General features: G+C 46.8%; 1 protein-coding gene across 1 annotated transcript; it reads left to right on the forward strand.

Annotated features, from left to right (window-relative positions):
* Positions 1-165: 165 nt before the first annotated feature.
* On the forward strand, positions 166-27715 carry Tsbp1 (testis expressed basic protein 1). The gene is made up of 17 exons (XM_036168220.1): positions 166-173; positions 598-618; positions 1750-1770; positions 2206-2226; positions 2686-2706; positions 3288-3308; positions 5909-5929; positions 6525-6545; positions 8355-8396; positions 9945-9959; positions 11747-11770; positions 12033-12062; positions 12435-12455; positions 12954-12974; positions 19072-19086; positions 21370-21387; positions 26847-27715. Coding segments are annotated over exons 3-17 (939 nt in total). The 5' UTR covers positions 166-173; positions 598-618; positions 1750-1769; the 3' UTR covers positions 27494-27715.
* The last annotated feature ends 235 nt before the right edge of the window (positions 27716-27950 follow it).

Here is a 27950-nt window from a genome sequence, read left to right on the forward strand (position 1 = left end):
CGGTCTTTCTGTCCCTTTGTCGAGATGCTATAAGTCCAGGGGTTGTGCTATCAGTGCACTAATGGGGGTAAGCATCTGCAATGCAGCTGGTGTCTGCACCTGGGGCTTTCAGTGATGATCTCAATTTCTATTTACAGATAAAGCAAAAGGCAGCAAGTCCCGAGATAATCTAGGTAAATTTCTGTGATCCATAATTCCATTCTTGGGTCGTCTGTGCAATGCCTGCTCTGGGGAAGCTTGCAAAGGGTGGGAGCAGATACAGACATAGGAAGCCCTGCTGCTTGCCTCTTCCTGTCTGTTCCTCCTTCAAGACCCTCTAAGTAAGTGCAAGAAAACTTCAGGGGCCAGAGGAAGCACTTCATCAAAAATTTGCGGGAGGATTTGGTGAAAAGCACCAGGGGAGGCCCAGACAAGGGCAAATGACTAGTTAGAGGGTGGCCTCTGTCTCCTAAAAATCAAAGGAAATGCAGACTGACTTCCTGGCATCCTCCTATGTGAATCTGGCCTTAGTGAATGCTTGACCTGAAACCGCCCAAAACAAATGTCTGTAAGTTATGTTCCTTCCAAACTTAATTTTATGTTTTTTGGTTTTTTTAGCAGGCAACGCAGGACACATCAGTAAGTTCCTCTCTGCGCTTTGATCCTCATTCGCTGTGCCTTGCTTCACAGAATAATTACAACATTCAGAGTCCTGGAATCACTACTTCTTCCTGCAAATATCTTTCCTTTCCTTCTCTTCTGTCCTTGAGACACTGGACACCCCTGGAGATGGGTTACAGAACCTAAACCTGCGGTTCCAGATGCGAGGGGAGAAGGGTCAGGAACAGGCACAGCCAAGTGAAAAGTAGAAATGTTCCTCTACTTGAAATTCTAGTGGCACTCATGGGAGAAGGCTAACCTGGTCTCCCTCTCAGAAACACGGGAGAAGGCTTCTGTGGCATTCAGTGAGTCCCACCTGCAGACGGAGGGTCCCCACACCAACAGTGATGTTTGTAGAAGGAGTGGAGTGGGCCTATGAGCACAAGTCTAGAAGAGGAGCCTGCAGACTTTGTGGACAGTATTCTAACAGCACATCTGTCAGGGGCCAGCAGGATGCAGGGCGAAAGATGTGCGTGACGTAGGAAGGAAATCAAAACTGCAACTGTGTTTGGCCCAAACTGAGTCAGCTTTCCATCCCTCTGGAGTTTCTGCACAATAGGAGCCATAAAGGGACCACTGACAAGAAAAGTGAGCCTCCCCAGGACTCAGTGTGTTAACACATCTGCCCACGATTTCTGAGGCTGATCAGACCTCGACTAGGTTAATCCCGAAGGAAAGAGAAAAAAAAGAATGCCAGAGTCTGGGCTCCCGAGTCACACCCTGCATAAGGAGGCTATTTTACAGAGCACAGGAGTCTAGGGTCCTAATCCCTTTACCCACAATCCCTACCTAGAATGTCTTCAGTCTGTCTTATTCCTCTGTGACAAGCCTGGTCTGGTGAACAAGGCCCAAGCTCATCACAAAGGTAGGAATTCCATGGTCTCCTTGAGAAGACGAGGCCATTGACTCTAGCTGACCAGTTCCGGCTGGGCAGCGAAAAGGAAGGCAATGGCCTTGTCAACAGCGCACTCTGCAGGGGAGGGTGCTGACCGCTGAAGTGAAACTTCACTGTCAGGATCTGTTTCCGAGTCTTTCCCAGAAAGAATTTTTATGTAAACCGCTTTCTTCCGCTAAAGAACTGACTTCGTTTTGTTTTCTCCAATATTTTAGCTGGAACCATCGGACCTATCAGTGAGTTCCTTTTTATCTCTTTGTCCTTCTATGGGACCCTCCCCTCTCTGTACCCCACCTGTCTCAACTCCCATCCCGGAAGAATTTCCCATGCATTTTCCTGATTGCTTTCAAAGCTCATGCCACCTCCTGATGTCCAAGACCTAAGACAAAGTGCCCTGAAAGATCACGGAGTTTAAGAAAAGGGAACGTTAAATAGTTCTTACATTTTTCTTTTGTTGTTTTGCTGTTGTTTATTTCTTTGTTTAAGTTAAGATGGGTCCTGGATAACTTGCTCTGATGGGAACTTTTGAGATTCTCTGCTAAATTACCTACCATCTTTGTGTTGGCCATTCTCCCTATGGTTGAGTTGTTCCATGATTTCTTGGGGAAATGGTGGTGGTATGCAAACTCTGCAGCTGTCAACCACACTAATGATCCCTGTTCACATTGTAGTGCAATTCTCCGCGCCCATCCGTGAGTATCTGCAGCCCTTTCGGTGGTGGACCTGCAGGGGTGAGGGTGGACCTGCAGGGGTGGGGGTGGACCTGCAGGGGTGGGGGTGGACCTGCCCCGTTCCTTGGTGCTGTGCTTCCCAGGCATCTCACTAGAGTTTCCAAAGAGGCCATGCCTGAAGTGCAGAGACCTCAAATCCCACGTGCTAACTTAATAAAAAAACAAAATAAGGGCCTCCAGGGGGCAGTATCATCACCCTAAAGGATAGGAGGAAACGGAAGAAGACAAACCTACGTAGAATGAGTCTTTCTCAGTTGCCTAAGGCTGAACCACCACAAAACAAAAAAGGAGCCTCCACTCTTACAGGTCCCGCAGGTTCCACCCATGATAGTTCTGCTAGAATGAAAGCTGAGAGGCAGGTAGGCAGGTATTTCCTTCACACCAATTAATGGTCTCTATCTCTCCCCCTCCCCTCTCCAGCTGGAGCCACAGGACCCATCAGTAAGTTTCTTGTCTGATTATCCTCGGTGATGCTCACTCTTTTCCTGCGGTAGCTAAAGGTTCTTTTCCTGCTTTCCATGGTGTAGTTCCAAAGGTCTGGAAGTGTCATTGTCCTGGCCTTTTTGGTTTTCCTCTGAGTGGCATTTCAGTGAGTCATCTGTGACGTGTGAATACAAATTTCACTGACAAGCATGAAGTAGAGAATGGACCATTGTAGAAAGTTTCCAGGGGTGTACCAACATCCCAAAAGGGGCTTCTAACAACAGCATGAGGGAGGCCAGTGGGAGCGGAAGAAAACAGTTCCAGTAGGTAGGGTTTTTCTAGTCCTCCGGAAGGGTTTAAATGGAACCTCTGCCAAGCACATCTCAGGGGAGCCGCAGCACAAAGGGCTTTTCTCTGCCTGAGCTTGCTCTAGCACTTACACTTACATGCTTATGGCAAGAGAGTCAGCTTGCTGCAGCCTACATCCGCTGTGCAGTTCAGTGCTCACCAGAGAAAGCGTGGAGAGGAAAGCATTGGTGTCCGGAGCCCAGAGTCACCTGCTAACTCCCTCTTATCTCCTTCTTTTCTGTTTCTTCCAGGGCTGTCTCAGAGAACCATCGGTAAGTCACCTCAGTATCCATCGCATGTCTGGACCCTTGACATACGTAGGCTTACAGTCTGTTTGGTGTCAATTGTCTCTACCCACAGATTCAAACACCGAGCACTGCCGCTGCTTGATTATCCCTCCCAGAACGCTGTGGGTGGCATTAACCCGGGTTCAAGAGTAAAAAGATAGTGACTATGAAAGTGGAACCCACAAGCCTGGGGGGTGAGGGGGTCCCTTCCTGACCCACTTGTCACAGTCAGCCCTTTAGAGCCCATGCACAATAAAGATTTTCAGTACAGCATGGAAACCTCTCGCCTTCCATGCACTGTTTGTCTTGTAAATGACACAAACATCGTTTCCTTTGACTTGTAATCTCTCTGAGGACTTTTCTCCCAGGCAGCCGTCACTCCTGACAGACATCGTTCCTCAGAAACAGTATAAGTAACAGCTAGGTGCCACGATAAAATTGCCCATTGTTAGAGCTCTGTAAATTGAGTCCTAGCCACACGTAAACTTCTTTTCCCATGACACATTTTATAGTCTTACTAACAAAAATTAAGACTTTTTTTAAAATTCTGCAACCAAATAAATATGACGTGAGGCTCCTCTAGATTCTCGTGATCAACCAAATGAGCCATCGCTGGCTGACTCTGAAATGTCTCGTTCCCATTTACACTATTTCCTGGGGCCTAGCAATGACGACTGATGAGTGAGGCAGGTGTCACACTGTCCTTAGTAAAGTGGGGACTCAAGTTCTTTTCTGAAGTGCGTTGGTGTTCTGCACGCGTGTCTGTGTGAGGGCGTCAGGTCCCCTGGAACCAGAGCCACAGACAGTGGTGAGCTGCCATGTGGATGCTGGGAATTGAACCCAGGTCCTCTGGGAGAGCAGTCGGTGTTGTTAACCCCTGAGCCATCTCTCCAGCCCGAAGACTCCAGTCGTACTGGCTCTTAGTCCTCCTGCTACCATCTTTGGGTGTTAGAAGCGGTTATGGAATGTGCTGGATTCCGGAGAGAAGGGGCTACGGGAAGACAAAGGTGAAAAGGTAACAGCAAAGCAGAAGAGGATGAAGACGACAGAGAAAGAAAAGAGAAAACGGAGAAATGGAAGAGACAAGGGGAAGAAGAGTAAGAGATGCAGGAGGCGGAGACTCAATATGGCTGAGACAGGGCAGAAAAGGACAGCAGCCCAGGACAGCCCAGGACGGCCCAGGACGGCCCAGGATGGCCCAGGATGGCCCAGGACGGCCCAGGACGGCCCAGGATGGCCCAGGATGACCCAGGATGGCCCAGGATGGCAGTGGGGGAAACCGAAGAAAGAGAAAAAATGTGAAATTATCATGTACCCATGGAGTTGGTGGCTGACATTAAATTAGCAGGTACTCCAGGAGCTCTATCCCAAAAACAAGGGTGTGCACACACACACACACACACACACACACACACACACACGTACACATACACATGCACACACACACATGTACACACACATGCACACACACACACATACGTACACACACATGCATGTACACACACATACATACACACACATGCATGTACACACACATACACACACACACGTACACATACACACACACACACACACACACACACACACACACACACACACACACACACAGTGGTGTGGGGAGAGAAACTGCTAAATTATGTTGCAAAACACCGAAAATTCTAGCTTGTGTGCTGCTTGTCGCCCAGAGTACCCAGATCCAGAAAGCCACCCTCAGATGGGTGGGTCGACCACAGACACTTTCCATCATGAGCACAGGGGCATAAGGCATGGTAGAAGAGAAAGGGGCTACGCCCCAGCGGGAGACTCTTGGATTGACCTAACTGCACCCGCTCACTCGGGATTACCATGGCCGTCTGATGCCAGCTGACTCACAGCGGCAGCCAAACCCCTTCTTGAGAGTTGTCCTCGCTGGTCTCCACAAGGCTCAAAAGCCGTCTGGGCACTATTCTCTTCGATGTTCCAACAACTGGAAAATGTCCCCACAGAACTCCTCAGAAGCCCTGTGTACACCGTCTACAGGGATCCTGACCGCAGCATGGCTGCAACTTTTGCAGGCGTGACTGCTGTTCCCTCGTCTGGACACGTTGCCCACCAAGGCTCGTTCCTCTGTAAGCAACGCTGCAAGTGAGGGAACAGGTCTCCATCTTCCGGTCACCTCAGTATCATCACCTGAAAGCCAGTTCTCCATTAAAAGTAGAAGGCTCCGTTGACCCTCTGCTCAGACTCTAAAGCTCCCAAAGCCCACACATCAGATGGCACCTTAGTCTCCAAACAGAGTCTGGAAGAAGGACAAACTAAGCCCTTACCTCCTCTGCCTCTGGGACGTGTTAGCTGGTGAGAAATAAGATTCTTATTAGATTACAGTCCCTCATGTAGGCAGGAAAAGCAGAGTTCCTCCTTTGTCTAGCATCCCCTACATCCACAAGAACCCCACAGAGAGAGCTGCGCGTGGCTTTTGTTCGTGGTTAGCAGACTGGGCTAGTTCTCCGGCATCTCAGCTACCACTCCTCCTGCTCTTCCTCCCCTAGGAAAATTCTCCAGCAAAAAATATTCACACTAACATGCCAATTCTAATTTCTTTGTAGTGCAAACTCCTGGCCCTATTGGTGAGTTGCCTGTAGATGAACCGGATCAGCCTGAGTGACAGCCTATGACAAAGAAGGACATTGGCTCCAGCTGTTCCCAAATCCTGTTCCTCGGCCTCGCCTCCCCCTGTGTCACACCGTCCTTCTCAGAGACTCACATTTTAGAAAACGGGGATCCCACTGCCCTAAAATCAGCATTTATTGTTTATGATTGTAACGCTATGTCAATAAACACTGGAATAGCTAACCGAAGCAAGCAAACCTGATGGCCAAGAGGGCTGGAGGTGGGGTAAAGCTGAAAGGGGGTGGCTGCAAAAGGGAAGCCTGAGGGGCGGGCGGGCAGAAGAAGGCAGGGGCGGGATGTAACTAAGGAGCTCATGGCAGCACCTGTCACAAAAAGCAAGCCTGAGGAGGCAGCCCTTCCTCCTAGCTAAATCTGGAGGGAGGCCAGGCCCTTGATGCCAGGCTGCTCGCAGCAAGGATGTCATGGGAACCGTTGGTGCTGAATGCTCAGATCAATGCTGCCTGGAAAGGCTGCTCTCAGCGAGCTCCTTTGGAGAACAGTTTGCCTGCTTTATATCTAACCACAATCTTTTTTTGTTTTTTCTGTTTGTAGCACAATTTACAGAATCCAGTGGTAAGTCCCTGATGCTTTTCTCTCTCTCTCTCTCTCTCTCTCTCTCTCTCTCTCTCTCTCTCTCTCTCTCTCTCTCTGGTGTGCCTTGCCCTCGCATAATGTTCAGAGGGCCTCTTCCTCCTCTCGATGGTTCTTGTTGCCATAGAAAACTGTCATGCTAAGAACTCTCTAGAGTTACATATCAAGAGAGGGACAGGGTTGGGAATTTAGCTCAGTGGTAGAGTGCTTGCCTAGCAAGAACAAGGCCCTGGGTTTGATCCTCAGCTTAAAAAAAAATAATAATGGACGGGCGGTGGTGGCGCACGCCTTTAATCCTAGCACTTGGGAGGCAGAGGCAGGCGGATCTCTGAGAGTTCGAGGCCAGCCTGAGCTACAAAGCGAGTTCCAGGAAAGGTGCAAAGCTACACAGAGAAACCCTGTCTTGAAAAACAAAACAAAACAAAAAAAAAAAAAAAAAAGGAGAGGGACTAGGGGCTGGAGAGATGGCTCAGAGGTTAAGAGCACTGACTGCTTGCTCTTCCAGAGGTCCTGAGTTCAGTTCCCAGCAACCACATGGTGGCTCACAACCATCTGTAATGAGATCTGGTGCCCTCTTCTGGCCTGCAGTCATACATGCTGTACATATAATAAATAAATAAATCTTTACCAAAAAAGAGGGGGGGGAGGGAGAGAGGGACTGCAGAGATGGCTTATTTGTTAAGAGCAGTTGCTGCTCTTGCAGAGGACCCAGGTTCAGTTCCTAGCACCCACATGGAGGCTCACAACTGTAACTCCAGCTCCAGAGATCTCTGTAGATACCAAACACACACATAGAATACAGATATACACGCAGGCAAAATACCCATGTGCATAAAATAATTAAATTTTTTTCAAATGAAAGAAAAAGAGAAAGGAAATCACCAAATGTCACGATGTACTCTGAAACATGGTGTGCTCTATAACATATAACATGTTCTATACACAGAATAATTTTCACAGGCCTCAGAGAAGGGTGGCTCAGGAGAGCTTTGCAGTTTACAGAGGCCCTGCTAGAAGATGATGGCTATAGCAGAGAGAAAATAACAAAGGGCAAGGAAACTTTCCAGATAAGCCCTAAAGAGGGGAGACAATACGGTTTGAACAGACTGAGGCTGGTTGGCCTTGGGTGCTGTGGTGTGTACAGCCCCACAGGCATCCAAAGGAAACAAAGCTGAAGTGTAGAGGGGCTGGAGAGCACCCACAAAATCATGACCACTGTGACCTCTGCAGCAGGTGTTGTTTCCCACCCTGAACTCTGGTCTTAAGGGTTTTTGTTTGTTTGATTTTTGGCAAATAAATAAAAGTCATCATAGTTGACTTCTGGCACACACCTATAACCCTGAATCACAGCTACCTCCATCTCTTAACTATCCCACACCTGCTGCCTTGGAAATTCTCATAGAGAGAAAGGATACTTTTTTAGTGGCCCAAAGTCTCTGAAGAAACACCATATGTGTCCTGCATGTAAATGCTTTGGAAATATTATAATATATACATGAAAACTGTATTGCTGATTTTATTCCTTCTAGCTTCCCTGTGAGTTGTGGATGAAAAAGAAAGTTTAGAGCAGGGTAATTAAAACTAAAAAAGAATTTACAAAAATGAGTGGGGAAGAAAATCTTTTCAGATGGCTCAGGCGGCCAGGTGGGGAGCGGGTCTGAAGAGACTGCAGAGGACCAGAGCACACAGACCACGATGCTCTGAATCAGTCTCAAGAATTTTCCATCCTGGGTGGAAAGAAGGTAAGTGAATGCTCTCTGATGACTGTCCTGTGTTTGGCTCTTCCCCCAGATGAACCTTCACAAGTCTGCCTCCGTAAGTCATATGCTGTTCGTAAGTAGAGACTCTCAGTCTCGCCCCTCTTTCTCCTCTGCTGCTCCTATGGGGCTCCTCTGCTCCTCCCCTGCTCCTCTCCTGCTCCTCCCCTGCTCCTCCCCTGCTCCTCCTCTGCTCCTCCCCTGCTCCTCTGCTCCTCCCCTGCTCCTCCCCTGCTCCTCCCCTGCTCCTCCCCTGCTCCTCCTCTGCTCCTCCCCTGCTCCTCTCCTGCTCCTCCCCTGCTCCTCCTCTGCTCCTCTCCTGCTCCTCCCCTGCTCCTCCCCTGCTCCTCTCCTGCTCCTCTCCTGCTCCTCCCCTGCTCCTCCCCTGCTCCTCTCCTGCTCCTCCCCTGCTCCTCCCCTGCTCCTCCCCTGCTCCTCCCCTGCTCCTCCTCTGCTCCTCCCCTGCTCCTCTGCTCCTCCCCTGCTCCTCCCCTGCTCCTCCCCTGCTCCTCCCCTGCTCCTCCCCTGCTCCTCCTCTGCTCCTCCCCTGCTCTCCTGCTCCTCCCCTGCTCCTCCCCTGCTCCTCCCCTGCTCCTCCCCTGCTCCTCCTCTGCTCCTCCCCTGCTCCTCTCCTGCTCCTCCCCTGCTCCTCCTCTGCTCCTCCCCTGCTCCTCTGCTCCTCCCCTGCTCCTCCCCTGCTCCTCCCCTGCTCCTCCCCTGCTCCTCCTCTGCTCCTCCCCTGCTCCTCTCCTGCTCCTCCCCTGCTCCTCCTCTGCTCCTCTCCTGCTCCTCCCCTGCTCCTCCCCTGCTCCTCTCCTGCTCCTCTCCTGCTCCTCCCCTGCTCCTCCCCTGCTCCTCTCCTGCTCCTCCCCTGCTCCTCCCCTGCTCCTCCCCTGCTCCTCCCCTGCTCCTCCTCTGCTCCTCCCCTGCTCCTCTGCTCCTCCCCTGCTCCTCCCCTGCTCCTCCCCTGCTCCTCCCCTGCTCCTCCTCTGCTCCTCCTCTGCTCCTCCCCTGCTCTCCTGCTCCTCCCCTGCTCCTCCCCTGCTCCTCCCCTGCTCCTCCCCTGCACCTCTCCTGCTCCTCTCCTGCTCCTCCCCTGCCCCTCCCCTGCTCCTCCTCTGCTCCTCCCCTGCTCCTCCCCTGCTCCTCCCCTGCTCCTCCCCTGCTCCTCCCCTGCCCCTTTACTTTCCCACCATCCAGTTGGTGCCTGTCCCCAGGAAGGAAGGAGAGCAGTGCCACACTGTAACCCTCGTACTGCAGAGCTGGGGGAGAGGAGAATCAAGTTCAAGGTCACCCTTAGCAAGCCCAATGCCAGTCGGAGCTACATGAGATCTTATCAAAAAAAGAAAAAAGAAAAGATTAGAGGAAACCTCCCAAAGTTTATAGCAACTTGTCAACCAGAGTGGGAGGGAGGCTGTATACGTGAGTCAGGCTTGCACAAAGAGGGGGTGAAGGCAGCGTGGGTTAGGAAAAAGCCAACCCGAGATGTGAGCAGGTGACAAGGGAAGACCTCCCTACCCTAGCAGACAAGAGCCCGCTAGTGTGTCCCCAGCAGGCACTTAGTCCCTCCACTGAGGACCCTGTCACCAGACCTCCCACACTAATTTTTGCCTTTGTTTTTCAGCTGAGGGATCCAACTGTAAGTCTGACTGCCTCCTTTTATGACAGAAACCAATGTCTCCAGGGATGTCAAAAGCTCTTGAGTCAAAATTTTCGCATCCATATTAGAACCCAATAGCTTAAAGCTCCAATTCCTTGACCCCTTCTGACACCACTAGGATATTAACAAGCTTCTACAATGTTCCTTGACTTACCTGAAAGTTAAGGGTCAAAGGAAAGTTTCCCTGTGGTTCTAAAGATTCTGAATTGGGAACTTACACAGAAGGAAGAAATGAATGAATGAAAAATAATACAAATTCCTGTCTTCCAGCTGGACCATTTCCACAAGAGATTAGTGTGTTGTTTGTCCCTGCTGCACCTTCTCAGAGCCCCCACAGTACCTGTCAGACCCCATGATCTAACAAGGGACCTGAAAATCCCCATTTTCTGAGCCTTCACTTTTCCATTGTCTGGAATTCCACCAAGCAGTCAACAGTTCCCTGAAAACTCTAAATGCCTTTACTGTAGTCCTCAACAAGGCCGGCGGCGCCTCAGATCTGTGAGCCCAACAACTGAAGAGGCAGAGCTGGGGCATTGCCTGCTTTGTGGCCTGTCTGGGCTACAGGCTAAGGGAAAGGCATGCCTGGGCAAACTCTCATGACCTTGTCTCAAAATAAAAAGCAAAAACGTAAAAGGAAGGGCTAGGAGTTGGGAGAGAAAGGGGTCAGGAATATAGAATAGCGGTAAAGCGCTGGTCTACCGTAAGTGCTGCCCTAAGTTCAGTCCCTAATATATGGGGGTGGGGGAGAACCAGAACCAGAAACAAGCAAAAAGTAATGATGTCTGGAATCCCAGCGCTTGGGCAGTGGAAACAGGAGGTCACAGTCTAACCTGGACTCATAGTGTGGCCCTATCTCAAAGCAACTGTTTTTAAAGAAAGAGCAAAGCAATCCTCTTCTCTACTTGCTTTTAAGTTGGAATACAGTCTCAGGCAATGAGTAAGTCTGCATCCATCCCCCCAGAAGGAAGGATGCTAGAGAGCCCAACAGTCTTTATCTGGCCACTGTGGGATGAGGAGGTCTGTATCCTTCCCCCACCCCCAGCACCCCCTTGCTAGGGTCCAACAGTCTTTATCTGGCCACTGTAGAATTCACTATCAAAATCTGCCTGGGTTACTAATAATATACTATAAAGTTTGAACTTGACTGATGTATAGACACGTGAAGAGGGAAAACACACAGAGCTGTACAGTTTTGCAGAGTCATCAACAAAGAGTGCTTAGGAAAAGGAGGGCGGGGGGCTTGTATAACTGCTGTGGTGAGGGTGTCCCAACCTGGGTCTGCCTTTCCACATCTGACAACAGCCTCTGACAATTTCCCTGACTCTGTAGGAGGTCTCAGAGCTAAGGAGCTGCTGTTTCCTGGCACCTGCTTTTATATTACCCATAATTGTTTTACTTTTTAAATACTTTTATGGAAAAAGTCAAAGAACTGACTTAGATAAAATAGGTAACAAGGGGTAAGTTTCTCAACAATGTAAAATATGACAGTTCAGGGTAAAAGCACTTGTCCCACAAGCCTGACACCTGAGTTCAATCCCCGAAACCCACAAGGGAGAACTAGAGAATCAACTCCAGAAGTCGACCTCTGACCTCCACACATGACCTCCATACACCCTACACCCACATGCACACAACACAGATGCACGCGCGCACGCACACGCGCGTGCGCACCAAATAAACTTTAAAATGTGTAAATAAAGTGAAAAATAAGGAAAAATAAAAAGCAGGTAATTTTCTGTTTTGTTTTGTTTTTGTTTTCTTATCAGGTGCAATAACTCCAATCGCTATCAGTAAGTCTCGTTCTGGGGCCCCACAGCCTCCTTTCCTTGACATCCTTAAGGTTTCTGGGTTTAGGGGTCATATGACTTTACCTACCTACCTTCCTGTATCAGAAACCAGGATGCCACAAGGCCCTTTCAGACGGCCAGATCTACTAACTCACAGAGGGGTCAGGCGGGACTAAAGGGTGGTCATCTCCCATCAAGATGGAGCTCTAAAAGGAAGACAGATCCATGCAAGAGGGAAGCGCTAAGCCCCTTCTCTGTCTTACAGGTTGTCCACCATCTCCCAAGACACCCATCTGTGAGTTGCGCCTATTTGCCGCCATCACGGCCCTCTGTTGTGTGCCCTGCCCATTTCTACCCTGCGTGCAGACCTGAGATGTGTGACCCCCCCAGTCCCCTTTGCCATTGTCCTCCAGCACCCCCAGCCTCCGATGTGTGTCCACTCCCTCCTCCTGTAAGAACTAACATATTTTTAGTTGCATCATCTCATTGAATTCCTATAGTAGTACCATTATTAATCCCTGTGAAGTGGATAGGAAACTGAGGCCAAATATTTACCCAAGAATCTAGTCATAGGACCTAATTCAGCCTAGAGCTGTGCCCTCCTAAGCTGCCCACCTCACAAATGTGCCTGTCAGGGAAACCTCTCACAGCTGTTATTACTTTGCAGGTTCGACTCCGGTGTCCATAGGTGAGTACTGTGCCTGAATTTGATTCTCTTGACTTCTGTTGGCCTGAGTCTCTCCCCATCTCATTCCTTTCCGCCCAGCTTCCCTGTACCAAACATAACTGTAGAATAGGATACCAAGAAGTAATGAGCTAGCATTTGTCAACAAAAATCTAAAAACACTATGAAGTAGCAGATGTAGGCAGAGTTTTTCTAGCGAGAGAATAATGGTGTGTACAGCAAATACACAGCCCAGTGGTCTCAGGGAAGTCTGTAACCCAAAGCTGCTCGAGTCCATTAATGAAGGGGTCTTTCAGGTGTTCTGCCTCTGACCTCTTCATCACTACTTAATCTTACATCTAAATTTGAGCTACAACTAATCTGCATGGAGTTGTTTTGAATGCATCTTTGCTGCTTAGCTGAGTAACCCCTAACAGACACCAGCAAAACTGTTAGAACCAACTCTGTTGGTTCTAGATAAGAAAAATTAAATGGATTTCTCTTTTTTTCTCTCTCTCTCAGTAATGTCACAGAAAACTATGTGTAAGTTCTTTACTCTTCTGCTGGGGTATGCGGGGTTTTCATGGCTTAGCTGGCTCTGCTTCTAACTGCTAGAAAATGAGATTCCTATTTCTCATGTCCATTTGCTTTCATGCTTCACAAGGGCCTGAGGCTGGCTGCATGGCAGGCATCACGAGTCCTAGATACAGACTTCCCAGTCTTTGTTAGTAACTCACATCTTCAGGTATCAGTTGCTACTCAAGACCATGCTGAATGCAGATGAAATGTTGATGATGAATGCAGAACTCAGGGCCGTCTCACAAGTGTGATGTTCCCGTGTGCTCCTCATGCTGAACTTAAAATGAAGAGTTTTTGTCGGTGTTAAAAACTCAAAATGCTCAGCAAGTACCATAAGTAAGTGTGCTGAGGAGAAGCCAAGTGCTGTGGAGAATGGGGTCAGGAGGCTGCAGGGTCTGAAGAGGGCGCTCCACTCTAAAAAAAAAAACAAAAACCTACAGAGAGTTGACAAAACAGCTCACTTAATCCTCATTTGGGGTAAAAATGTCCTAATTTTTAACCATGATATGCACTTGGATCTGTCTGGTAGGCTGCACTCTGATTCCCCCCAAGAGCACTCCCAGCAGTTTGTATTAGTAGAATTTTAGTGATTTCAGTGTCAGGACAAAGGAGCTGGGTGGACGGACTGGATACACTAGTGCCTCTCTCAAGTTCCCATCCACATGTACCTCCTGCGTCCTCAGCAGACAGGCAGATCAGCCACTTCTCACTGCACAAGGAACGCACCATTCTAACTCAGGCCCAAGGATGGAACGGAAAACTCCAGATGTTCCAGATTAGGCACATCACTGTGTCCCTCAATTTTTCCTGTTGTGAAAGAAAGCCTCTTCAGGAAGAAGGCTTTATTTTGGCTCAGGATTTAATGGTAGCCCAGCACGCCAGGGAAGGAAGGACTTAAGGGTAGTCTGGCATGCTAGGGGAGAATGTAAGGGCAGTCCCGCACGCCGGGGCAGGCCACTCAGCAGGTTGTGGGGCAACTGGTCACCTGCCTCTGAAGTCGGGAGATGAATGCCGGTGACAGCACTGGTTCTCCTCTCTCTGTTCAGTCCCAACTCCACCCCATGGGAAGCACCAGCTACATTCAGGATGGGTCTTCCCTCTTCGAAAGATTCTGTGGGCCTGGAGATCACCTCTCTTAACTTAAAAGACAGTGTGCGCTACCCTTGCAGCAGGCCACAGAGTTTGATTCCCAGCACACATATCCAGTGACTCATAAGCACTGCAACTCCAGATCCACATGCCAACTGGCCTTCAAGGGCACCTGCACTCTTGTGCACATACCCACATGCTGACACATTATAAATAATAAAAATGTTGCCTGGAAACACTCTCGTAGTTAGACCCGGAGTGTGTCTCCTGCATGATTCTAAATCAATCCAGTTGCTAATGAGGTGAATCATCTCAGACCCACAGCTGGGAACAGGAACACACACTTGAAGTAAACAGGTCTTGCCCCTGGAAATGAGAAGCCAGAATCCAAACCAAGTAAATAATATTCTTTTTGGTGGAGACAACAGAGAAGCTAGGCAGAAAAGGAATGTAACAGCCACGACACGACATCTGTGGAGGAGTAAAGGTGCGCCAAAGCAGCCTGGGACTACACCATCTTCCTTTTCACTGGCTTAGTCTTGTCTGGCTTTAAGCACAAACGTGAGGCTTAGGCTGGTTTTCAGGAGGAGGAGGAGGAGGAAACGAAGACAATAAATCTATGAAGAAATCCCAACTCTGAGAAACATGGCTAGGTGAATCTGAAGAGGACTGAGACAGGAAATTATTTATTCTCAAGTGTCAGAGTTAATATGCTTAGCAGACATAGATGATACACACTGCAAGATATATATTTAGTATGTGTTGGCCTCCTCTGTCCAGGCACTGCCCTGTGGGTGTGGGTGCTGATCCAGTGAGTAGACATCTCCTCACTCAAGATTATATTTTGATATTTTAATATGTAATGGAGGCTGCAGAATTGTCTCAGCAGTTAAGAGCACTTGCTGCTCTTGCAAGAGATCCAGAGTTCACTTCCCAGCACCCACATGGTGGCTCACAATCTTTCATAACTCTAATCCAGGGGATCCAACACCCTCTTCTGGCCTAAGAATCTTCTTCCTATGGAAACATACTGTGTATGTGAAGAGAAAACTCAATGTCCGAATCTGAGGACTTGGAGAGAAACCCAGTGAGGAAGAAAACTAATGTTACTTAGCAAACAGATGATACTTAAACCACTGGGCCAGTCAAGTATAGCGGCTCATGCCTATAATCCCGCCACTCAGGAGACTGAGGCAGGAGGACAGCAAGTTTGACACAAACATGGGTTACATAGAGAGATACCAATGACGATGATGAAGATGATGATGGTGAAGATGACGATGATGATGATGAAGATGACAAAGATGATGATGATGAAGATGATGATGAAGATGATGAAGATGATGATGATGACGATGATGATGACGATGAAGATGATGAAGATGATGATGATGACGATGATGATGACGATGAAGATGATGAAGATGATGATGATGACGATGATGATGATGAAGATGATGAAGATGATGATGATGACAATGATGATGAAGATGGTGATGAAGATGAAGATGATGATGAAGATGACGACGATGATGATGAAGATGATGAAGATGATGACGAAGATGAAGATGATGAAGATGGCGATGAAGATGAAGATGATGATGAAGATGACATGAACAACAGGAGGACAGGGAGAAAGAGGAGGCATGGAAAGAAGGAGACTGAAGTAAACTGGATCATCAAAGGTGCACGCAAAGATAGGGAGCTAAGGATTGTGCCAAAGACTGTCAGTTTCAGACACAGAAGAAAATCTAAGGACAGACACGAAGGAGTGAGTGGAGAGACCACAGCGGAAGGGGCTGAGGGTCCTATAGAACCATCTTTCCAAGCTGGAGAGAACAAGACTTTGGGATGATAAGTTGGCAATACAGTTTTCAAAACGGAAGTCATCACTCATCCTGACAGGACAAGGGGTCTCCCTGGAGAAGGTTAAAGAAGCTGCGACAGTCTCTGCAGGTGAAGACGTGGATGCGGCACAGTGCACGGCAGAGCACAGAAGGGATACCAAGAAGCAGTGTTCTAGGTCACATGTTTCCTCATGGGTTGCCATACAATAAAGATCATACAATAAAGATCATACAATAAAAACATTTAAATAAAGCATATATTAAAGACAGTTTGAAGAAAGAGAAGACAGATACGTAAGAAAGAAAGGTAGACAAACACAGAGACAGACTGGGGGCGGGGGTGCAGAGGCAGGGCAGGCAGTGGCGGCGCATGCCTTTAATCCCAGCATTCGAGAGGGAGAGGAAGATGGGTCTCTGAGTTCAAGGCCAGCCTGGTGTACATAGTGAGTCCCAGGCCAGCCAGGGCTACCTACACAGAGACACCCTGCCTTGTAAACCAGAGAGAGAGAGAGAGAGAGAGAGAGAGAGAGGAGAGACTGATGCTGGAAGATATAAATTTAAGTCTAACCTGAGCTGCATAACAAGACCTTACCCACCCACTCCTGACCCAAAGAACCTCTGAATTCCACTTCAGAATGTAAATGCCAGAGAAACACCTTGTGTATAAGTGAAAGAACACACAAGGGTATATGAAATTGTTAACAATAAAAATAAATAAAATTTAAAATGTATTGAGCATATGTTTCTACATTTGTATGACTGAAGAAAATCTGAAACTACAGTATTAAATGATATTTACAGATACAAAGTTTTTAAAAGATTACTCAAGTAAATTAAAACAAAAAACAAAGCTTAAGGTTCCACATAACAGTGAGTCAGTTTTTTAATTACTGGAAACACAACTAACTCATGACAGTGACTGCCTTGAAGAGCAGGTGGAGAGACTGACCTGAGATCTGTGTTCAAAGGCTGTTAGTTTTCTATACCATTTTTTCTCAAACAAACCCAGTAGTGAGTTGTGGCAAATGTCCTGTTATAGGTGGTGACCATTGGCACTTGGGCAATTAGTTTGAATGTATTTTAATTTCTCAAAGCAATAAGAGATCAAATAAAGCAATCACGCCCCACAGAGGCCATCCTGGAAAAAGTGAGCACCTGTGAAAGATCCAAGCCTCTGTGTTTATAAGATGGAAGAGGGTACGATTCCTCCTCATTCACTAGTGATAAGAACAACCCTGCTGAGGTTTCCTCTGTCCCTGGTGAGATTTGAAGGCATCCTACTTCCAGAACTGAAGGCCTTTCCAGTCACAGGTGCAGTTCTAGGATGCTGACAAACCCACTGCCTCAAAGAGCCTAGAATTCACAAGAAACAGAGGTCTCTAAACCACAGCAATCCTGTCACGCAGCCTGAGAGAGCGTAAGTTCAAACTCACATCTAATAACATTGCTGCTTTAGCCACCCACAAACAAGAACACATACACACACCTAGGAAATCCGCATTCACATTTAACAAGGTGGCTCAGCAGATAAGGGCTCTTGCTGCCAATCCTGATGCTGTGAGTTCCAGCCCAGGACACACTCGGTGGAAAGAGAGAACCGACCTCCACGCATGAGCATCAGCTGAGAGCAGAGGCTCAACACAGCTTGGGACATGGGACATTCAGACGGGAGGGTAGCGTGAGCTCATCTCTAGCCTCGGACCCTTCTTCCCTTCTGAGACAAAGCGACCCTGCTGAAGCCCTCTTAGTCAGTTTGCAAGGCTCATGCAGAAGTCACACACATGGACAAATCTTTCTATTTAATCAAAAACTATGCTAATTTTTTTTTTTTTTTTTTGCCTTTTTCATTAAAGCAAGGCCTGGACCACCTGCAATAGGAAAGTTCTGTGTAGTCAAAAGTTTCTCTGGTCCTGCCCAGCCCCACGGTCCCATGTTCCTCTAGCTCCGAGCCACTTAGAAAATAATCATTCAGAGGCTTAATATTATTTATAAACTATATGGCCTATGGCAGGCTCCTTGCTAACTCGCCCTTATAATTTAAATTAACACATTTCTATTAATCTATGTTTTGCCACACGTTCTGTGGCTTACTAACCTGCTGGCATGCTGTTCCTTAGGAGGCAGGCTGGCGTCTCTCTCCAGACTCCGCCTTTCTCTTTCCTGTCTGGCTCCCTGGATTTCCCGCCTGCCTCTAAGCTGCCTTGCCATAGGCCAAAGCAGCTTATTTATTAACCAATGGGAGCAACATATAGTCACAGCGTACAGAAAGACATCCCCCAGCAGTCCTGTGTTTTCCTCAATTGTGTCATCACTAACTTCCTGTGGATGAGTCCCAATGTTAATACTATGAATGTACCAAGACCCAACATTTCTATTTCTGACTATGTGTTTATCAGCTTTTCAGAATCCCTTGCTCTCTAGTTTCCAGTTTCCCTACTCCTGTTCCCAGCAGCTGGCTCCGTTCTTAGCTCTCCACAGTCATTTGGAAGTGATGATTGAAATTGCTTAGTACCTGGTGTGATGCTCTGATGATAACTATTAACTGAGTACCTACCTCGTGCCAAGCGGTGAACTTGCTGCTTAACACGCATATACATTGTATCAGATAAGTCATTACTCCGAACATACACAGGAGGAATTATAAGCTAACATATCCTACCACAGCTACTCATACTTGGTCTCCGGAGCTGACTGTCTGAGAAGTAATGACCACCATCTCTCCTGCCCCCAAGAAAGGTTTATGCTTATGGAGGAAAAAGAGAGTGTGCTCTAAGATGAACCTAAAAACAACTGAGCCATAATAAAAAATACCACAGTCGAACACAATTTTTCCAAAGAGGTAAATAGGAAGAGGGATAAGAAAAGGATAGGAATGTAAAAAATGCTAACTGGGAATTTTCAAATTTCTAAGGAGTCTGGGGAAACAATCTGGAAAGGCAATGGCCTCTCCCAGAGACACCCCTCTCTCCAAAAAGGTGCCTCAGTTAAGAGCTGCCAGCGAATTTGGTGGATTCTGAAGAGAACGGGGCAGTCCTTCTGTAGAATTTGTTGCATAGTTTAAGATGTAGCTGTGTTCTTCATCTAGAAACTGTGTGGTCATTTATTTATCTGTTTCTTTTTCACAGTCAGACAAGATCCGGGTAAGTGCTGTGTCTGCTCGATGATCCTGGGGTTAGTTCCTGCACCTGCTGCCTCTCTGACCTCAGCCCTTCAGTCTCTCTGGTTTTATATTGAACAGCTTCCTCTAAGGTCACTGGTAAATATTTTAGAAACTGAAAACCCTGCAGATTACAAGTCAGACGATGTGCTTCCTGAAGGTACCTTGAAGTCAGATGTGCTCCCTTTGAATATTCTTAACTGGGTTATTTTAATTTTCAATTTGCAGTGACACAATAATGTTCATATTGATGGGCTACTATGTGTACTTTGTTGTATGTATATGACACGTTGTCACCACATCCAGCTAGTTGGCACCTTCATCTCTCCATGCAGCGTCCTTTCATTTCATGCATGTCTGTTACCCTCTGCTGGCTCCTTCTAAAACACATGACGCTTTTCTGGAAGTCCCCTACTACAGGATGCCAGAACACACTCCTGCTGTCTTGAACAGTTTTCAAAAACTGTCACCTATGAAAAACAAAATGTCACCTGCTGTTTTTCTTGTTAGAGTTGATGGGTAATTGGGGTTTTAAAACAAAAAAAAAGGAAAAGAAAGAAAAGATGAATTAGCAAATTGAATTAGCAAAGTTAAGTCAACTGAGATGTTACTCTTTTACAAAAAACTTTTAAAAATCTGGCAAACCAGGGGAGATACAGCAGGGCCAAGACAGACTCATCCCTCCGAGAGTTCACTCATGCAGTTGAACATTTCTGACGTTTCATGCCCAAGGAAGTCGAAAGGCAGAAGGCAGTTCACAGCTCCTGCTTCTAACCACTAACAAAAACCTTGTAGAACTTGAATGTGTGTTTCTACCCTCACTGAAGAGGGCCCGTGAGCATCACGCTCTCTGAGCTGGCTTTACCGACTGCTGCGATTCTAAGAAAGTCCCTGCCTGTTCGATAAGTATGGCACCTGCTCAGTGCAGGCTTGTCTGTCTCCGTGTTCGGGTAGATTACAAGGTCTCCCAAGTACCAGGATCTCTTGGTTTTGAAAGCATAGGGTACAGGAGAAACATCAACACGATGGTATTTTCCTGGCAAGTAAAGTGTCTTGCTAGAATCAAATAAGTTTTTACTTAGGAAGAATTACACTCCTACAAGATGTCCTCTACCCCACATGCATGCCATGGCACACAAGCGCTCAGAGAGGGGTAAAAAGCAAAAGAGGTTCCTGTAGGACACCATGGGTCACCTGCTGCTGCCAGGCAGGCTCCCCAGCCCCGCACCAGAGTGACCCAGCTTGCTGGGCCTCTGCATGTAATTCCCAAAGTTCTGCCTCATCTGGCTAAGCGGAATGAAACTGGCAAACAGGAGTTAGAGCTGGGTCAGCATCTCCTGGATCTGCTCTCCCGACTCTTCCGCAAACAAGAGGCAAGAGATGAGAGGGGGCAGGAAAGGTCCTGAGAGGCACAGGCACAAAACAGAGCAAAAGCCCAAGACATGGAGCTTGTCCAGCTTCTGCAGTATTTCATTTTCCAGAGAAACTGGATAACAAAGGGAAAAGGACGCGTCTCTTTTTCGCCCTTTCAAAATGAGTATGTGAGTATAAGAAAAAAGCATAGTGCAGCCACGTGTTACGAAGGGGCGGCAGGGCCTCTTCGCAGCCCAGAATCCCTGCCTGGAAAGATCTATCCTTAGACTTCTCCTGTCATCACTGCTGCCGCTGTCAGCCCACACCAACTGTCTGTGTTTGGATCTTAGCCCACGTAGCAGTCCCTATCTGTAAGTGCGTCTTCTTTTCATCGGTCTGGTAGAATTAGGGATCCCAAAATGGGGAGAATGCTGACCTAACCCATCTCTAGTCAGTGGAATGCTTCTATCTGTGAATGCCCCCCAGCATGTCCTCTTAATGAGCAATCTGTTATTAGAGAGGTAAACACTCGACTGAAAGACTGAAGGAAAAAATCCCCAGAACAACTTGCTAGCAGCTTTGCTTTTCCTATTTTTTTTTAATTATTTATTTAATTTTACGTGCATTGGTGTTTTGCCTGCATGTATGTCTATGTGAGGGTTTAGATCTCCTGGAATTAGAGCTACAGATAGTTGTGAGCTGCCATCTGGGTTTGGGAACCTTAATCAGGGCAGCCAGTCACATCAGACTAGCCCCTCCCATTAGAAAACACCCCTGCCTCCTGCCATAAATAACTGCTTCCGGGGAGGCCTGGCGCCAGCAGAAGCACTGGCAATGGTTAGTTCTTGGAAAGAGACTGGAGCCTTGTTCAAATGTTCTGCTAACATGTTTTTGTTTCATGTTGTCCTGCCAGTTGCTCTCGTGCCTTTTGGTAAGTTTGTTATTCATCTATTTCTACATTTCAGTGTCGTTTAGAACCTTTCCCAGAAGTAAAGGATTTTAGATACATGCTTTCCAACTCCCTTTCCTCTCTGTTGTCTAGAAGCCCTTAAGTACTGAAGAATTGACTATCTAATCTGCACCATGACTAGCCAGCAGCGAGTAAATGGAAGGAAGAGGAAAGAGGGACATTAGGGCCCTGCCTGGTGCTGTTCGCTTAATTCGCAGAGAATTCAGGAATAATTAGTGCTGACGCGGTTTTATTAGAGATCCTGTTTTCCCACATGGCTAGCCCTTTAGAAAACAAATGTGCCATGTGCTATGAAGTACATTAGAGTACAGGGTCTTAATAATTCCAGTTGTAGAAACATGCTCTATGGAGTCATCCTAATTTGGGATATGTCTCTCTGGGGCCTCCTTTAGCATAATTCCTAGTAGAGAATTTTGAAGAGAAATCCTCCACCGCTGAATGCGGAGTCTCCTTCTCCTCATTGTTTCCTAAGCACTGTGTGTTTTCACACTTCTCCCTCATCTGTCTCCCCCAGTGTAGTCTAAGCTTTTCGTGTGACACTTAGGTCAAAGTGACAGCCGCACCATTCCATTAGCGGGGGACTTGGTGTCGTTCTGTTCCCAGCAACACTTCACACGCTGTGGTGTGGGGCTCCTGATACCACAGGTCGTTAGTCCTCCAGTGGGCAGCATTATGCTCTCTAGGTAGACATTACCTCCTGCAAGCACTTTGTGAGAGAATTGGGGTTTTAATCAAATGATAAAATTCTCGCCTATTAGCATTAAGTCAAATTTTGTTTAAGATAATAGGGGGAGCTACGACCCCAGCCTGGGTGACATTCCCTCGTGAATTCGCCCACCTTTTAGCAGCTCTCTGTGTCCTCTCTGACCCCATAAAAAGCACTTTTACCAGATGATTGTATTTCAGTCTTCCCTAAATGCCCTCTGAGCGAAGGTACAACTGAAATTGCTCATAACCACCGCACACGCTCAGCCGAAGATCAATTCCTACTGCTGTGGTTCTGGGTTCGCACAGCTCTTAGGAAGTTGTGGGGTCATTGATTTTTCCTCAATCATGACACGAGCTCATCACAAAACCCAGAGAAATCTTAAAGACAGTTCATACAGTTTTGAATGAAAGATAAACTGAACTAAGCAGTGGGAACCCTGAAGGACACGGTGAAAGGTAGAGGAGACCGGCCGGCCAGCAGGCTGACCCCGTGAATGAAGGAGCTTACCGCTGAGACTGCAGCCCAAGTTCAATCCCTGAAACCTCAAAGTGGCAAGTTTTCAGAAGGCCCAGTGACTCCAGGAAGCTTTCATCTGACTCCACAAACACCATGGCATATGTGTGCCCCCACACACATAGACACACACAGACATACACACCTAATTAGAATTTTTTTTAAATCATTTTCCTTCTTAATTATATTCTTATCCTAAAATATCTGGAGTATTCTTCCACAACTCTTCCAAAGCCAGCTTTAGAATTCTCTTAAAACCCCAGAGATTGCCAAAAATTGGAAACTGTAACCAAAGTTTAGAGACATGAGCTTAGGTTACAAATGAGCTCCCTGCAAGTGTACAGGAGAACACAGTGATGACTTTCCTGAGTATGAAGAAAGAGGCTCATGTTAGGAACCTGAAGTGTACAGGAGAACACAGTGATAACTTTCCTGAGTATGAAGAAAGAGGCTCATGTTAGGAACCTGAAGTGTACAGGAGAACACAGTGATGACTTTCCTGAGTATGAAGAAAGAGGCTCATGTTAGGAACCTGAAGTGTACAGGAGAACACAGTGATGACTTTCCTGAGTATGAAGAAAGAGGCTCATGTTAGGAACCTGAAGTGTACAGGAGAACACAGTGATGACTTTCCTGAGTATGAAGAAAGAGGCTCATGTTAGGAACCTGTCCGTCTCCTAGAAGTCATGACACTTCACTTTGCCTTGGCTAAGAATCTTTTTTTTTTTTTTTTTTGCATTTTATGAAGAAAAAAAAATGGTCATTACTCCTATAACTGATCCCACAGGCCATAAAGATGCTGTGGGCTCCTAAGTCATTCACAGGGGTTCAGACTGGCTATGAGATCATAGCATATTCTTGGAGGATAGAATGTCTCACTAAGTCCTTCCTCTAGTGTTACAAGTGGGGTCTTAATGGGAACCTAGCATGTAATTTATTTTAAAACTAATCCGTTTTCTTTTCCTTTTAAGTGTTCACACGGATAGGCTCCGGTAAGTCCAGGTCTTCTCTTTCAAGCTTCCTCTGGTGTGGGTAGCATCCTTGGCCTCCAAGTGCACTGGCACTTTCCACATCTGACCACTGACCTCAAGAGACACAAACAAATTTCCATCCCTTTCCCTCCGTGTTCGCTAGTGTAAATTTAAATCATTTGATCCATGTCTCCCCTGACCACGTGTCTCTCCCATCCCTCAACCTTCGGTATTTTCTGAGACACAGTCTTGAACTTAAGCCGGTGGAGGACCTCTAGCTAGGCTGGGGATCTCCCGTTTCAAATCAAAACTGAGACGTGATTAAGGTTAGTGAAGACAGGGGGTGCAGTCTTTTATGCCAAAGAGCTGAGCTGCTCGGGCACAGGAAAGCAAATGTCCCCCACCTCACCCAGCGGAGCTCAGACATCAGTGACATGGATTCCATCAGTGCAGGGTCCTGGGGCTTGGGAAGGAAGGAAACCCAACATCCACTGATGATGTGTTTGCCTTTATCTCTTTCAGTTAACAGTCCGGGAAATTCAGTAAGTTTGTATCATTCCCTTGCCTTCCTGTTTCTGTGATTATCACCCTTGAGTTCCTGTGGCCAAATCTTCTTGAATTGCAAATCCCCTTCTATCTGAAAGAGTCATCATGTCTTAAGTGTCTCCTTATTGTTTCGGTTTTGGATCTTCCTTGTCTATTTTCCTTTTGTAGTAAAACACGCTATCTTGTCTCTTCAGTTACTGTGGAAGACATGCCACATACAGTTCAGTGGTTCTAACCTGTGGGTCACCACCCCTTTGGCAACTCTCTAGCTCCCAAACAAATTTACATTACAATTCATAACCATAGCAAAAATACAGTTATGAAGTAGCAACAAAAATAATTTTATGGTTGGGGGTCACCCCAACACGAGAGATTGTGTTAAAGGGTCGCAGCCTAGGAAGGTTGAGAACCACTGGTACAATCTGTTATAATGGCAGCTGCTTTCTCTGTGCTGTACCAACAAACCATTGTTTTTTACTTAAGATGAAAAATACTCTGACTGACAAAACTTGTCTGTCAAGACACGATGATGATTGTAACCACCGATCACTTAGGAGAATGGGATTTTAAAGTAATTTGTGGAAGAGTGAGGGAGGCAGGACATGCATCAGATAGGACTGCACCACTAGCCTGAGGATGTGGACCTTAGCTCAGTGCGGCAGAGTGGTCTTCTCTGTGGGCAGAGAGTGGAAAGAAAACAGAGGTCAAGAACGCTGGTTCCTTTTCAGAAGGCTTGAGTTCAGTTCCCAGCACTCACTCCAGACAACTCCCAGCTGCCTACCTGGCCTCCTAGAGCACCACACACACACACACACACACACACACACACACACACACACACACACACACGGCACATGCTTTTACAGATGTAAACACATAAACAAAAATAAAAACACTTTTCTAGAGAAAGGTTGTTGGAAAGTGGGTTCTCCTGGAGTTTGAAAATCTCCACTAATGTCTCTTGTGTGTTTTGTTTTTTAGCACCGCCTCCTATGGGTAAGTTCTTTAACTATTCTCAACTTAGATATTTGACATAGTTTACATACTTTCTGGACTGGACAGTTCTGCTCCCCAAATGGAGGCATATAACCCTCAAATGCTCCTCTCTAGTGTTGCTTTGCTGCAGGAGAGGCGAAGTCCTGCAAAATGACCGTAACACCTGCCAATGAGCATCTCCTCACTCACTTCCAGCACAGCGTGAGGAAAACGCATTCAGAACCCCAATAGTTGATAGAGCTCCTCTCTTTTGTCAGTGGAGGCCTCCCTCCTTCCTCCTGCCTTCGAAATGACTTTGTTTGACAAGCAGGAGATGTTGAGCCCCTGTCCACACTGAGCCTTCCTTCCTCACGGTTTACTCTGATAGCCTAGATAGTTCTTTTTGTCTTGATTTAGGGAACCAAATCACTAAAGAGAAAAAAAAAACAAACAAACAAACAAAAAAAAAAAAACACAAAATTCTTACCCAAAGCTAACAAATTGAGTTTTATAAAGAACACAGAAATGGATGCACAGGAGAGCTGGCTCACCCACACACCATTAAAGGGACCTGAAATTTTAAATATTTATTTATTTATTATGTATACAGTGCTCTGCTACATGCATGCTTGCAGGCCAGAAGAGGGCACCAGATCTCATCACAGATGGTTGTGAGCCATAATGTGGTTGCTGGGAATTGAACTCAGGACCTCTGGAAGAACAACCAGTGCTGAGCCATCTCTCCAGCCCCGGGACCTGAAATTTTGACAAATGAGCTAGCATATATTTCAAGCAGTCTAAAGTGATATTTAGAGCTGAACTGACTAGCAGGCTCAGTTCCCAGCTCCTCCATCAGCAACACCTAGACGCTCTGATCGGTAGAACTCAAACAACAGCAGGGTCTGGCTTGTCTAGCTGTTGTGAAGATGGGACTATTTCATTTAATACTCAAAAAAGTGGGTGCTGGGCTGAGCTGGAGAGAAGGGCTCCATGGTTAAGAGCACTTACGCTCTTGCAGAGGACCTGGTTCTCTAAAGCTCCATGGGGGCTCACAGCTGTCCATTAACACCAGTTCCAGGGACTGGCACTCTCCTCTAGCTTCCAAGAGCACTGAACACATGTGGTGTGCTTTCACCGGAAACACACACTTAACACAAAATAAATAAATCTAAAAATGTATGGAGAGTGGGTGCTTGGAATGTGATAAAGGCGATAATTATCGGCTAGTACTGTTATTACTTTTACATGATGAAATATGCTTTTTGTCAACAGGGAAAGAACATTTGAGTTTTCTTCCGTTTTAAAAGAGAATTGTTTCTCCCACAGTAAATCTTATCTGATTTCTTCCCAGGCTACAAGCTCATTCTCCCCCTTGCCACTACTCATTAGTCTCAACTACCGACAAACAGCACATCCCTTCCCATTTCAGTTCACCTTTTCTCTCACTGGCCTTCCAATTCCCTGAAAAGAATCCAGAATTTTGTCAATAATATCTGTATTTTATTATTGGTTATCAATAGCTACATCATCTAATATCTAAGTCACATTAATAACTAGACTATGTAATTTCCACCATTGTATATTTGGGGGAAAATCTTCAATTACCCTCAGTTTGTTGGTTTTAAAGTCAGTCTTGCGGGAGGGGAAAAGGAATTACTGGATACCCGAATCACACGCTTTTGCTGTGTGCTCAGTTCTATCCCTAGGTTGTGAGGATGGAGGACTTCCCCCCAGAGCAGAGGCGGGACTCTTGCTAGAAGGGTGCAGGGACTCACTGAAAAAGAGAATGGTTGGAGGCCCTAATGAATCCTACACAATGCTGCACAAACGAGAGATCAAACGGAGAGTCCGGCCGGGAATGGGGCTGCAGTGCGAGCCCATGATGGACCAGATGGGAGGGGCAAGGAGGCGAGACTCGCCAAGAGGACAAGACTCTCAAGTGAGGTTTGACCCCGACCTTCCACCCGAAACCATGTGGTGTGAACCACCACGTTACAGAAGACCTGAATCCAAGATGAGGAGGACCAACGACGCCACGCTGAGGAGACAGGAGTGGCAGGGCGAGTGCCCAGTGACCGAACATGAATTCGAGTACCAGTACATGAAAACTGCTACGCCTCCCGCATCATGGCCGCCCCAGAGAATGGCCTCAAACGCTCCACCTCCTGCAGCACAGCCATCCAAGTCAAGGGCCTCAGCTCCTCCGCCCAAGACGGAGGCCCCAGCTTCTGAAGGACAACCAGGAGCGGCCCCAGCAGAAGCACCGCCTGAAGAAAATCCACCAGGGGAAGGGGGTGATAAACCCATGAAAGAGAAGAAGAGAAGGAAGAGCCAAGGTGGAGAAGAAGGTTAAGAATAGCAGAGCCGGGCCACCTCCATGATCCTCAGGCATAAGCTGTGTCTCAGCCCTCGCCCCAGAGGGTCATGGTTATAAAATCCTTTTCCTCAAGATGTCTTCATTTTCTGCTATTCAGTTTTCCATTATTAGACTTCCCCACCACAAACTTCATCTTCCAAGTTTTGCTTCATAAGTCAATATATTTAATCCAGTGAAGAAAGATGATGTTTTCCGAAATAAAATGTCTTTATTAAATATCTAATAAGTTCCTTTGACAGTGTTCCATCTCTAGCTTACCCAGTTGACCTTATGATCTTGATGGCTACAAATGCTCTATTAGCCATAAAAAAAAAAAAAATAGAAAATAAAAATCAGAGTTCCTGCAACCAAGTAGTTTATGACAGAGACGGTGACAATGTAAGCACAGTCATTTTTAAGAGTCAATTTTAAGATGTCCAAAAGTAGTTTAAAT

Source organism: Onychomys torridus, chromosome 18 (assembly GCF_903995425.1).
Source record: "Onychomys torridus chromosome 18, mOncTor1.1, whole genome shotgun sequence".
Classification (NCBI taxonomy): domain Eukaryota; kingdom Metazoa; phylum Chordata; class Mammalia; order Rodentia; family Cricetidae; genus Onychomys; species Onychomys torridus.

Coding starts and splice junctions, on each gene's coding strand:
- Tsbp1 (XM_036168220.1), top strand. Junction 5,930..6,524: donor GCAAACTCCTGGCCCTATTG/GTGAGTTGCCTG, acceptor TTCTGTTTGTAG/CACAATTTACAGAATCCAGT. Junction 12,063..12,434: donor ATCTCCCAAGACACCCATCT/GTGAGTTGCGCC, acceptor ATTACTTTGCAG/GTTCGACTCCGGTGTCCATA.